Genomic DNA, 13,559 nt, shown 5'->3' on the forward strand with positions numbered 1-13,559 from the left:
TGAGGGCTTGGGGGTGTTGGTCCGTTTTCAGTCGGTTCTCGGGTCCCAGTGTCTGTCCCTAGCCTTGGGCTCAGAGGATGTGCCCGTGCCTCCCTCTTTTGTTGGAACTCAGCGAACGGGGGTGCCTATTTGGGTCAGCTGGGGAGCTGGGTCCTTGGGAGAGCATTTTGTCCCCCAGTCCTTCCCTCCCCATCCCAAGACACCTCCCTCCACCCGCTCCATCACACTACCTCTCATGTAGGACCTTAGGGTACGGGTGCGTCATTGGAGTGTCTCGAGGGTTTTCCATCTCCGTAGTCCCATGGCAGCCTGGACCCCAATTCTAATGTACAAGTCTTCTCGGGGTTCATTGGGCTGGGGGGCTTATGGGGTTGAGATCGGAATTCATTGGGGGGTTGGGACTGTTTCATCCTGGTACAGCTCTGTTTGGCAGGCTCGTTTGGACCAGGTAGACCCCTCTTATTTTTATTTTTTTTTGCTTGCTCTCAGTGGAAGACACACGTTTTCTCTCGCTCCCTCCCTCCTTGCTGATCCCTGCTTCTGCTTTTGTCTGTATTTTTCTCAGAGCCTCGCTTTGCATATCCTCCAAACTTGTAAATTATGGATTTGGTCAGCTGGTTTCTCAATTTAATTGATCAAATTTTTTCGACGGGAAGAGAGGGTAAAGGAGAACCCTCTTGTCCAGACGGGGCATTGAATTCCTTACCACAGAGGACTTAATGAGCTAATTATCTCTATTAGAAAGATTGGATTAGAACCAGCTCTTACCAGTAAACTCCCATGGATTATTAATGCCATTTGATTTGTTTTTTTGTGTTTGATTTTCTATATCATTGAATTGTTTTTCCTCATGTACAGCACTTTGAGTGCCTTGTTGCTGAAAAGCGTTATATAAATAAACGTGACTTGACTTTACTTTCGTACGTGGCCCTCTTGCTGGATGGGGACGGGGGTCGTTGGGGGCTCGGGGTCGCTCAGGTTCGGGCACTGCTGGCACTAGTCTGGGCTGGTGGTGTTTGCCTGTCTCTACCCCAGAATGAAGAGGACGACCTCGTGGGTCTCTGGTGTATTGGTACCTGGACCTGGTAGTATAGAGTATCTATGGAGAATGTAAGTGAGTGTACGATGTCCATTCTTGTGTGTCTTTATGTTGGGTGTGTGGGTGTGAGTGTTTTTATGTGTATACACGAGGGTGGTAATGTGTGATTGTGTATGCCTATTTTCGTGTTAGGTTGGGTCTTGGGCTGCTCCCTCTCCTGGATCAGTTTAGGCCCCCCCATAGAATGTGGGGCCTATTTCCTCCCCGCCACACTCCCTGCTGCTGGCTGGTGGGCAGGTCTGTGGCTCCTCATACGCGCTATTGCATATTTTGATGGAGAAACACACACTCACCCACAGGTGTTTGGATCCAAGTGTTTACATATACACTGATATCTGTATATCTGTACATACAGCCCCAGACAAGACAACCACACACAGTTCAACAAACATTCAGGGTGTGTGTGTGTGTGTGTGTGTGTGTGTGTGGGGTCAGAAAGGTTAGGGTTCACGTGTCTTGATTTTAAACAGAGAAGGAGTGAGGACTTGGTAATCATAACTCACTCGCCTCCCACATATCCCTTTCTATGGCATGTAGGAGGGAAAAGCACTTAGAGCAGACATGAGTGATAAACAATACAAAAGTTTTCAAACCCTAACACACTCTAAAACACTGGAGATCTCACTTTAAAAACACTTCAGATACAAATACCTAGGGCATAGCTGAAAGTGCCTACCTGTAAGGAGCACCTGGATAACTTCTGAGAATTACTGTAGAGAAAAAAAGATATGAGTCATGTAAAGTGTTTAGGGTGGGTCTGAATCTCTTTTCTCAGAGTGCTCTTTGGTTCATATGGCAACACATTTCAACAAAGCATGAATACCAACAGTTATCCGACAAATCACAGAACGCCTGGCATTTCAAAAAGCAGACCAAAACTGAAGTTTGCACAACAGCAATAAACAACACACCAATAAAAGAATGTCTGTTTTTCAACAATTACGTATGTTGTGTGGACTGAAATTTACTGATCCTAATATTTAGATGAATTATGATGATATGCCATTGTTCCGATCCCAATATTCAGATAAACATTGGGATATTCTTTAGGGCTGGGTTAGCTGTAGATTAAACAAATAGCAGTTATGGTCAGGTTACAGAAACAGGTCAAAACAGGTAAACAGGGCGTGGCTCTGCACTTAAAAACATGCTCTTGTTTTACAGCCTGACAGTGTGCAGTTCTCAAGCAAACAGGTACGTCTCTTTTTTCTTTCTCACTCTCAAATTATTGACTCTACAAAAAGAGCAGCCAGTTCTGGTAGGACTTTCCAACAGAGATTTGAATGGATTCAGAAACAGCGATTACTGACCTTGTGAATCGTTTTATTTAGATGATTTGAGGCAGTTTTATTCTTGACTCTCTCTTTATTCTTTACGCGGGCAAGGAAAACAGAAATATAAAGCACTTTCATTCCAGTCTCCTGCAGACAATGTGTTACAGCTTTAAAAGACGATGGGTATCAAATAAAACTTAGTGTGCACTGAAATAGGTGAAGTAAACACACCCATGCAAATACAGGGAAATGGACTGCAACCCCACCCAATACACACAGACACACACACATAGTGAGAGAGAGAGAGAAAGAGAGAACGAGAGGCCTAAAGCTGAACAGCTTAGGAAACCGCATCAGGTTTTAGAGAGTAGCCAGGAAAGGGATTTACTGAAGAGGCCAACTGTTAGGTGCTGTATGAACATCTGACAGAAATTTGCGTTTTGGTGTTATGGTATGCTTAACATTGTCAGGTCTGCTTTCTGTATCACACACCATTTTCTGTGAGGTCAGTGGAGACATATATGTTCCATATTTAGTACAGACGTGTGATTTGTACTTCATGTTTCAGAGACAGTGCATAACAAGTGGAAGAATGTAAAGGTTAAAGACTGTTTTATTTCATCCCACACTGCTTGACTGGCTCTGAAACTGACAGGTACATGTTAAAGTTCCATATTTTATCATTTTAACACTTTGGTTTTATTCTGCAAAACAAAAATGGCTGAAGGTGAGGCAATATAGGTTGCAAAGTGCTAATTGTATTTTTAAGTCTTTTTTATAAGAAGTGAAAAACCCCATATTGGAGTGGCCTTGTTGGGAGGGGTGAAAATGAACCAGAGCAAGACCTTATGTGAACAATATCTTCCACTTCTGAAGTTTCCATCTGAGGGCGTTGGCATTGATAAATCCAGCAATTGAAGAGAATAACATTTTTAAATGAAATTAATTGTAAAACATTAATAAATGAAACCTCAGACTCTTTATATTTTAAACTATTTGGATAGATTACTGTTTTCCCTCTCACCCTCCACCCTCAGCACACTAGGGGGCAAGGATTAAATTAGAGGGGAGTTCTGAAGCAATCTGTGGCTTTCACAAATGATAACGTTTAAGGAAGAAATAGTAGTGACTGTATGAAACTGAACTTCAAAGAATTCAGAAAATAGCATCAGAAGTTAATTAAATTACACCAACACAATGGAATTCTCTGTGTTCAAACACCCTCACTGCTACAATTTACACTCATACATTATTTGTGAAAACGATTTCTGAAGTTTTTTTTCTCTCTCACCTGTTGGGTTCTTTACTTGTTGCTTCCAGTTGAACCAGTTCACAGCACAGCAGAGCACTATGGATGTAAGTCTGATTTATTTACTTGCATGTATCATTGATTTGTGTTGGTTACAGTTTTCTATATAATTCTATAATCCAGCATGGAGATAATTTGCCACCTTATTTGTAATAAAGTTCATATGTTTTTTTATAATGGCTTGCACTGGGGACCCAGAAATTCAGCCACTATACAAGAGCATGGACAGCTTCATAAACAGCTTCTGGAAATGGATCGGCACTAGTAGCTTTGTAGGGAGAAAGATAAGATAAGATAAGACAAAAAAGACTATTGATCTCAAAATAGAGAAATTAACTTGTTACAGCAGCTCTTAGTAACATAGGTAGGGTGGAAATAGTTATGAAAAAATGTGAAATCAAAGAAGAACAAGGTAAATGTGCAAAAACGAGTAGTAATAAAAGAATAAAATTACATAAAATACCTAATGTACAGTAAAAACTGGAGATGCTAAAGTGACAATGATTGCACATATTTACCAATACAGATGTTGTGTCACTAGTTTTCACTAGGTCTTATACAGTAGAATTGAACAGTTTGATATCAGTGGGGCCAGTCGGCCACTAAAAGAGCTGTTCAGCTCCTCTACAGTCCGGTGCAGTGGGCGAGAGGTTATGTCCATGATGGATGTGAGCTTGGCTAACATCCTCCTCTCACCCACCACCTCCACAGAGTCAAGTGGGGAGTTTAGGACAGAGCTGGCCCTCCTAACCAGCTTGTTCCGTCTCGTACTGTCCCGCTCTGTGCTGCCTGGGGCCCAGCAGACCACAGTGTAGAGGATGGCAGAGGATACCACACAGTCATAAAAAGTCCTCAGCAAAGGCCTGCACACCCTTAAGGACCTCAGTCTCCTCAGAAGATGATGGTGACTGTGGCCCTCCTTGTACAGGGCATTGGTGTTATGGGACCAGTCCAGTTATTGTTGAGGTGAACATCCAGGTACTTAAAACTGCCAAATGTCTCAATGTCCTCCCCCTGGATGTTCACCTGTAAACGAGGTGGTGTCCTGAAATTGATCACCATCTCCTTCATCTTACTGGTGTTCAAGCATAGGTGGTTGCGCTCACACCAGTCCACAAAGTCCATGATGACTGACTGGTAATATAGCTCATTATCCCTAGCCACACAGCCACAAATGCTGAAGCGGCTGAGAACTTCTGGAGAAGACAGCAGACAGAAAGAACAGGTTGGAGCACGGATGAGAAAGTATAAGCTTGAATTAATCAGATTCAGGGAAAGCACGCTGGCCTTCTACTAGCACAAGGCATTTGATAATCTGGCAGAGAAATAGAGACTGTAAGGCACTTAAGTAGTGCAGTGTACAGGTGAAGCAGGGAGACCCGGAGTGTTGAGGGTCTTGAAACATTGGGGGCTTTAGCCCAGGACCCTCCTTCCTCCACTTCCTTCACTAAAAAGTTCTCTTTACAGTCTGTGGAACTGAACAACAGAGAGGAAAAATAATCTCTGGTCAGTGCGGAGGCTGAGATGACAGACCTGCTGCTCTGAATAGTGACGATGAAAGCTACAAACTGTGAGGTATAACGATGAGCAGAGCAGGCTAACAACTGCTCAGGAGGCGCATAGAAACAAAGAAAACAAATCATCAGGAGAATCATGCGTAATGACGCAGCGTAACAACCCCTGCCTGCCTCAGTCATTGCAGTTGAGGGGAGCACTGGCCGCGGCACAGCACAGCCGTAGGTAGAGGCCATCAAGGACAAAACATCTGCAAACACATGAATATTAACAAAGGACTATGAACATTTTCTTTTAAATGGGCAGTCACCCAGGCTAAACTGTTTTTTCCACCAAAACATTTTTATTGCAAAATTATTGCCATTGCTTGCTGATCACTTCTATTTCCACTGCTGAAAGCACTGCCTAAATATGAAATATGAAATCTTAAAAACTGGCCTAATCATTTACTCTCTGGCATGTACCTTGTAGTATAAATATTTATTTATTTTACTTTAGTATTTTTCACATAACACATGAACAGACCAATATGTAATGAACAGGGTCAATAAATATATTTAGATGGCGCCTGGGAATATGGGAGGTCCCATTTAAATCAGCTATAAAAATATAAAATTGTACTATGTTTAAAAATGTAATAATTCAGTTAAATTCCTTTCAATTTATTTGCATACAGTATCTCACAAAAGTGAGTACACCCCTTAAAGTTTATTTTACTATATTTTTTCATGGGACAGCGCTTAAGATATGAGACTTTGTTACAATTTAAAATATTCAGAGTCCAGCTAGTATAACAGTGTAAATTTTCTGTTCCCTGAAAATACCCCGAAACACAGTCATTAATGTCTAAACTGATGTGAGTACACTCCTAGATGAAAATGTTCAAATAATGCCCAATTTTCCCTCCCTGATGTCATGTGACTCATTAGTGTTGCAAGGTATAAGGTGTTAAATTTGCTGTTGCTCTCACACTCTCTCATATTGGTCAATGGGATTCCAACATAGAACATGGAGAACATCCTTGTTCTCCCTGATTGTCTGGTCTCGTTGTTCATTGGTTCCCCCTGCTGTTCTGTCTGTATATAAGTTCCTTATTTGCCTTTGTTCCCCGCTTTCTCCTTGTTGTGTCTTGTGTGTTGATACCCTGTCTAGCCCACCGTCATGTCTAGTTTGGTTACTCTGTGTCCTGGTCTGGTTCTGATCCTGCCTGGTATTGTAAGAGAGGATAATTAAAACTCAACTTACTTTCATTCGCATTGGTCCAGGCATCTTCTTTGCACGTTGGTCCTACTACAAACCCATATTATGACATAAATATTATTAATATAATATATAACATAACAGATGTGACAAATATCTCCACAATTTTACTTAGCTTAAAAAACGTCTGAGGACTTAAAATCCAATGAATCTTTTGATTTCAAAGGTGTCCTTACTTAATCTATCTTTAAAGCTTTCAGATGCTCTTGGTGAATTGCCCTCGGGGGGCAACAACCAATCAGCAGGTCCTTGGCCCAGCAATCCCACCTGGCCAGGTAGAAACATCCCTCTGTTTTTTTTGCAATTTTTGGTATGCATACATGTCTAACACCTTCGCTGTATCTGGTAAACATTACTCCCTGTACTGAGTGAATGTCAGATGCCCCAGCAATAGCCTGAAATACTATCATTCTGCTCCTGATGGCAACACTTGTACCATCTGTTGGCCAGTCTACGCATGCCAGCTCCTTGAAAATACATTATTTACAAACTTATTATTGGTCTCCATCTGTACCAAATTTTATTTAATCTGGGCCAATCCTTTTAAATGCTGAACTGTTTTATACAGTGAGTGTAGATAGATATACTAAATGATATGGGTAATTGCTAAAGGAAAGAAATCATCACATGATGTGGATCTTCAGGGGCACTGACATAAGGAAGCAGTCCTGAAAATTTTGGTAAAGCCAACTTTTCAACAGATGCTAAAAATGTATAGAAACACGGTTTGAACATTCTTTAGTACTCATTATGATACAGCATTAGTGTAATTAGCTTCCCATATGTTCACTCTTCGCAAGGACCTCAAAACATCATCACTGTTCAAACCAAGCTGAAGAATAACTCTCTTTGCCAAAGTATTACTGATTCCCCAACCATCCCAAAATGTTTAAGACTTCACCCAGATTACCACTACCTTTTACTTTACTATAGAACCAGGGGACAATGCTAAGCAGCTCTTTGCAACAAAGTTTCTGTGATGCAATGCCAAGTGACTCTCTCTAACTGTTACTACATTATTATAGCTTCATGGGTTGTAACAACTCACTAACTCTGAAGTCCCACCAATAAGTTCTTAAACAAAATCTGCCATCTCCATCTTGTCCATTACTTCTGCACGCTGTCAACTTTTAGGCCCACTTCTCATCTGTTGAGCTTAATAAGTGGGCCTTTTACAGCCTAGAATGTTACCCCTGAACTGACAGTGGTGATCCTCCTTTACATTCCTGCAAGCCTTTGGTAGCAAACTCACAGCTGCTTGTGCTTTATCCATGTGGAGAGGGAGCATCAGGTCTATTATGGGTTAGTTTCTCACATTATCCTTACAGGATATTCAGGTTTGGCCCAAGTTTTAGTGTCCATGTCTGGCAATATATTTTTAATTAAGAGCAAAACATTATTAGACTAATATAATATAATATAATATAATATAATATAATATAATATAATATGTGGAGGGTAATCAAGACTTAAATTAAAATCAAATAATGTGCATTTATATTAGGAATAACAAAAATTTTTCTCATTTTTGTAATTGCCTGGTGATGCAGTTTGTTAAAAAAAAGTGAATTGATAAAAGTGAATTGATGACTGAAGAAGAATAATCTACCTCTGACTCAGGTCAGCAACCTACCAACCCCAGCTGGCCCGGTCAACCTGCTCCCAACCAGACGTGGCCTGGGTATCAACCATCTGGCAACCCCACATGGCCTGGAGGACAACCAGCAGCCAATCCCACCTGGCCTGGAGGTAGCATGTGGCCAGGAGGGAACCCAGGTCAACCCACTGCACCTGGTGGATTCCTAAGTGGACCTGGTGCATACGGACCTGGACCTGGACCAACTATACCAACAGAACCCCAAAGGAATTTGGTAAGAAAACCAAAAACCAAGGAAAAATAGAAATATACCAAAAAATATTAAAGAGAAAAAGAGAGGTGTGTTAATTACTAGTTATCCTGTTTGCTTTTTGACAGGTTGTTCCTTACGAACAGGAACTGCCGCAGGGAGTCTTTGACAAACTACTGATCTCCATCACCGGGACCATAAAACCCAATGCTGAAAAGTCAGTAGCAACCTTGGAATTTAAGATGCAAACATATTTCTTAATGAGCAGTCATTTTTGTGTATAGGACAAATATATGATGTTAAATCACTAAAAAATGTTCAGCTTTTGTGTCTATGTTATCGATCAGAATCACGGTGAACTTGTCAACATCCAGCGACATTGCCTTTCACTTCAATCCTCGTTTCAATGATTATGGGCAGAAGGTTCTTGTCAGGAACACATGCATCAACAAGGAGTGGGGTAAAGAGGAAAGAGATGTGAAGCAGTTTCCCTTTGTCAAGGGTCAACCGTTCGAGGTCAGACACATAGATCCAGACGCAACGTTTCATATACTTGCTACTATACTGTGGAATAAAGGGGTCTGTCAGTGAACAGTCTAATTCACTAACATTGTTGTCACTTTTTTTGCAGATGAAAATATTGTGTACCAACAATGAGTTTAAGGTGGCTGTTAACAAATCCCACCTTCTTGAATACAAACACCGGATAACCAACCTGAGCTCCATCAACACACTCGGCATCTACTATGACCTCACCCTTTCAAGTGTTGTTATCGAGACACTGTCTTGAGAAGTCTTTGACGACATTACTGGTGATCTGCTAAAGTTAACATTCAAAACAAACATTGATTTTTTTTAAACTTTACAAGTAAACTGGAAATCTGTCTTGGATCTACTGTGGATCTACCAGAAATCTAAAAAGAAATTTAAAGGAACCAAATCTCAAATCAAAAGTAATCACAGATTCCTAAAAACATATCTTTGGATCAGCAAGGTATCGATCAGAGATCAACTGTAGATCTACCAGAGTTCTAATAAAGACCTACAAGACATCTGGTTGTGATCTATAGAGTGAGTATAATTCTTCTGGAAATCTAGCAGGAGAGCTATTGGGGATCCCCAATGATCAACTGGAAATTTACAATGCATTTACCAGAGCTATGCCTGAGAATGCCATATTTAAGCATTTCATAAGACATGGCAAAAGTTGCCTTTGGTAGACCTAAATCAGATTGCTCTATAGCTGAAGATGATTATTAGTTTTACAGAACATTATTAAAAATTCCAACAAAATTTTGTTGGAGGATGTTTTGAGGATGCCATCTCAAAGATCTGATTTTGATCCACAAAAAAAAAAAAAAAATCATACAGCAGATCCACAGCAGATTCTTCTGTTCTTTCTTGCTTTCCGTTTCTTCTAGATGATTTGTAAGAGTGTAACGTTTTGACAATCAACTGTTTTTTTTTTTTCTGTTAGTGTAGTTCTAAACCCCTGTAGTTTTAAACCACTTACTGGGGAACCCCACTAGATTACCAATAAAAGACAATGGTTTATAGGGCATGGCACGGGGCGTAGTGGCAGAGCGTGTGATCCATATATGGAGCCTGTAGTTCTCGACGCAGCTGTCCTGAGTTTCAGTCCCAACCCCGGAAACCTGTGCTGCATGTTTTCCCCATCTTTCCACCCTGCTTTCTGTCTGCCTACTTTCCAAAACATAACAAAAATTAAGGCCAGTAGTGCCACAAATAAAATCTTTAAAAAAAAAAAAAGTGAATGGTTTGCTCTCTTCATCTGGATCTGTTTTATATTTTGGCTTTTGTAGAAGTTTAATAATTTAAGATTTTATTTACTTTCACACTCACTAGAAGCGTTTTGTAAATTAAGGTTTTAATCAAGTTTCAGTGCTACAGCTTCCTTTGCAACACACATCCATCCGTACATTGTCTTCCAATATTATGAACAAAACAAAGAAAATACTTGTAGATTTACAACGAAACAAGTTTAGGTCAAACACTTTTTTAATCATAAGTGGAGGCGGTGGAGGAGTATAAATACCTTGGTGTTCACCTAGACAACAGACTGGACTTGAGACACAACAATGAAGCTGTCTACAAAAAGGGACAGACCAGACTGGACTTCTTGAGGAGGCTTCAGTCCATCAGTGTTTGCAACAAGATGCGGCAAATTCTATAGTCTGTTGTGGAGAGTGCTATCACTTCTGTCATCATCTGTTGGGGCAGCAGCATCAGAAAAGCTCAACGATATGATAAAAAGGCTAGCTGTGTTCTGGGAACACCTAGGACTAATGGAGATGATTGGGCAAAGAAATATTCTTCATAAAACAAAGAACATTACAGGACAACCCTGAGCATCCTCTTCTTGGGACTGTTATACAACAACAGTGTCGTCAGTCAGAGGCTTCTTCAAATCTGCTGTAATACTAACCACTACAGGAGATCCTTCCAGCCCACAGCCATCAGCATCTACAACAACTCTATGAACAAACGTGTGTATTATGAGTTACAACAACATTTAATTTACGTTTGGAATTACTTATATATTAAGTTGAATTATATTATTCAAGGTTAGGTTGTGGAAGTAGTAATTGACATGGGAAATCCCTCGACCCAGGCAAACTGTTTAACTGGGGTAGCAGACAAAGCAGAAAGAGCCTGATTGACTAACTATAAAGAAGCTTTGATTGAAATTCTGGATATTGACTGTTGTAAAACTAATAATTAAAAAAAGAATGTAATATAGGAGAAGAAATACAAAACAGGAGAAGAATTAAGACAAAAAGAGGTCAAATTAGCGGTCTGGTAAATGTTATTCTTATGATTTTACATAAAGAAAGAAATTATGTAAAACCATTTAAGTTGCACTTATGAAAGTTGGTCAAACTCTGTGAAGTGCTAGGGAAATTAACTTCCATCTTTCCTCATAGGTATAGTTTGAGATGTTTTGAAGTTCTGTTTAAGGATATGACCCGTCAGTTTCTCACATACAGCAAATATGTGGTAGACTCATTCCTGGGATGTGAACACCTCTTTTTTGATAAATCAATGGGGTAATAAGATTCGGTTCAGTCATGGATCCACCTGATCTGGAGGGGTAGCTTTGTGTTTCAACAACTAGCCAGGAGAAATTATAACACACCGGACTGATGCTGATGGATATTGGCTAACAGCTGTGGTGAGGACTGATGGTTTGTTTTTCATACTGTCCAATATATATATAGGTATAATAATGACAATCAAAGCAGAGCAATGCTAGAAGGTATAAAAATGCAATTTTGGAATTAGCTAGATATCCTAATTACATTCTGATGGGAGGTGATTGGAACTTGACCACTGATTAATGGCTGAATAGATGTCCACCAAGAGCTGGGAGAACTGGGAGATATTTGGAGAATAATGAATCTAGGGTCTCAATGCTTTTCATGGTTTAAGCTGAATGGATATAGTAAATCTAGGATAGACTATTGGTTAGGAAGTGATATTATATTAAGTTACACTTTATGACCTGCAATATCGAAAGCTCCTCTTTCAGATCATTGTTGCATAAAGCTGAATCTGGAACCTGCAGTCAGAAAATCACACAAAAAGGCCCCTAGAAGTTCAATACCAAGCTGTTCCAACTCGTGCAAACATCAGAAATTGAATTGATGCAGTGGAAATAAATGACTTAATCAGATGATATAGTAATAAATGGAAATATCTCAAATTTAAAATAAGGGCAATTAGCATTCAATTTAGCAAAAATATTAATTGTGAGAGAATTGAAAATGAGAGCAAGCTTTTACAAAAAAATGATCAGTGTTGTATTAAACTTGATCTAAATTCTAAGAGAAAAATAGATTTGTAGAACTACAAACTAAATTAGACCAACGTTTAGAGTGGATTGAGGCAGGAGAAAATAACTTATTAATAAATAGACATCAGAGTAACTGCATCTCAAGTCTTCTAAGAAACGGGAATGAATGTAAAGATCCTAAAATCTTAGAGGATGAAGTTCTTACATTTTATTCCAAAGTGTACTTCACTAAATACTTGGAAGAAGAGTGTAATATATTCTTTGCTAAAATATGCCCTTTCATACCTCAGATTAAGAGATCTTACAGAGAAGGTTGTGATGCTGATCTTACACAATTGAGGAGCTGGATTTAGTTATTATGAAAATGGCTCCAAACAAATCCCAAGGTTCTGATGGCCTCATTGTAAATTACTACAATTCTTTTTGGGAAGATATAAGAAAAATAATATTTAAAGCCTTAATGGGGTGTAGTGAAAAAGAGAACTGATTTCGAGTATGAAACAAGGGAAGATTTTCCTCATCCCTAAACCTGAGAAAGATGAAAGAAATTTAGACACCTTAAGACCTATTACTCTACTGAATACTGATTACAAAATTCTTTCTGGTACAATTGCGACTAGACTCAAACAGGGAATTTCGGATATAATTAGCGAAACGCAATCAGGTTTCTTAAAAGGACCACTTACTCATAACAGTATTGGACTAGTTTTAGACTTAATAGATTACAGTGACTTGATTGACGAAAATGGGTTTACCCTTTTTTGCATTTTTACAAGGCATTCTAGAATTATAGCCTCTAGGGCAACATGATCCTAGAGGGTATGTTTGTTGTCCAGGGCTTAAATGCCCCTAGTAGGGTCTCCCATGGCAAACAGGCCCTGTGTGATGGGTTCAGACACCTTCATGAGGACTAATACAGCGAGGCACATGATGTCACCTGGTATGGCAGAGCCAGGCTGCCACCCTGGCGCCAGGCTTGGGGTTGGGACTCATTATTGAGCACCTGGTGGCCAGGTTACCTCTCCTGGGACCTGGCCAGCCCAAGACCGAACAAGAGACGCGAGGTCATTCCCCAGTGGGCCCACCACTTGCAGGGGGAACCATGTGGGACTGTGCTAAGAGGACTGGGCAGCAGATGAAGGTGGACACCTCGACGACCCAATCTCCAGATGCTTAAACTGGCTCTAGGGACATGGAATGTCACCTCTCTGGGGGGGGATGGAGCCTGAGCTTGTGTGGGAGGTCGAGAGATGCCGGCAAGAAACAGTCGGGCTCACCTCTATACACAGTGTGGGCTCTGGAACCCAGCACCTCGAGCAAGGCTGGACTTCCGGAACCCGGGTTCTGGACTCCTGGAACCTGGTGGTGGACAACGGCATTAAAGGATGCCGTCAAGCTGAAGAAGGGGACCTATCAGCTGTGGTTGGCTTGCTGAACTCCT

General features: G+C 40.4%; 1 protein-coding gene across 1 annotated transcript; it reads left to right on the forward strand.

The window, feature by feature from the left end:
* The first annotated feature begins 2,263 nt into the window (after positions 1-2,263).
* LOC124855840 (galectin-5-like) lies at positions 2,264-10,074 on the forward strand. The gene is made up of 7 exons (XM_047345956.1): positions 2,264-2,293; positions 3,694-3,729; positions 6,651-6,732; positions 8,078-8,328; positions 8,433-8,521; positions 8,652-8,820; positions 8,936-10,074. The coding sequence occupies exons 2-7, from the start codon at positions 3,724-3,726 to the stop codon at positions 9,092-9,094; spliced, it is 756 nt and encodes a 251-aa protein (XP_047201912.1). The 5' UTR covers positions 2,264-2,293; positions 3,694-3,723; the 3' UTR covers positions 9,095-10,074.
* The last annotated feature ends 3,485 nt before the right edge of the window (positions 10,075-13,559 follow it).

Source organism: Girardinichthys multiradiatus, chromosome 19 (assembly GCF_021462225.1).
Source record: "Girardinichthys multiradiatus isolate DD_20200921_A chromosome 19, DD_fGirMul_XY1, whole genome shotgun sequence".
Taxonomy (NCBI): Eukaryota; Metazoa; Chordata; class Actinopteri; order Cyprinodontiformes; family Goodeidae; genus Girardinichthys; species Girardinichthys multiradiatus.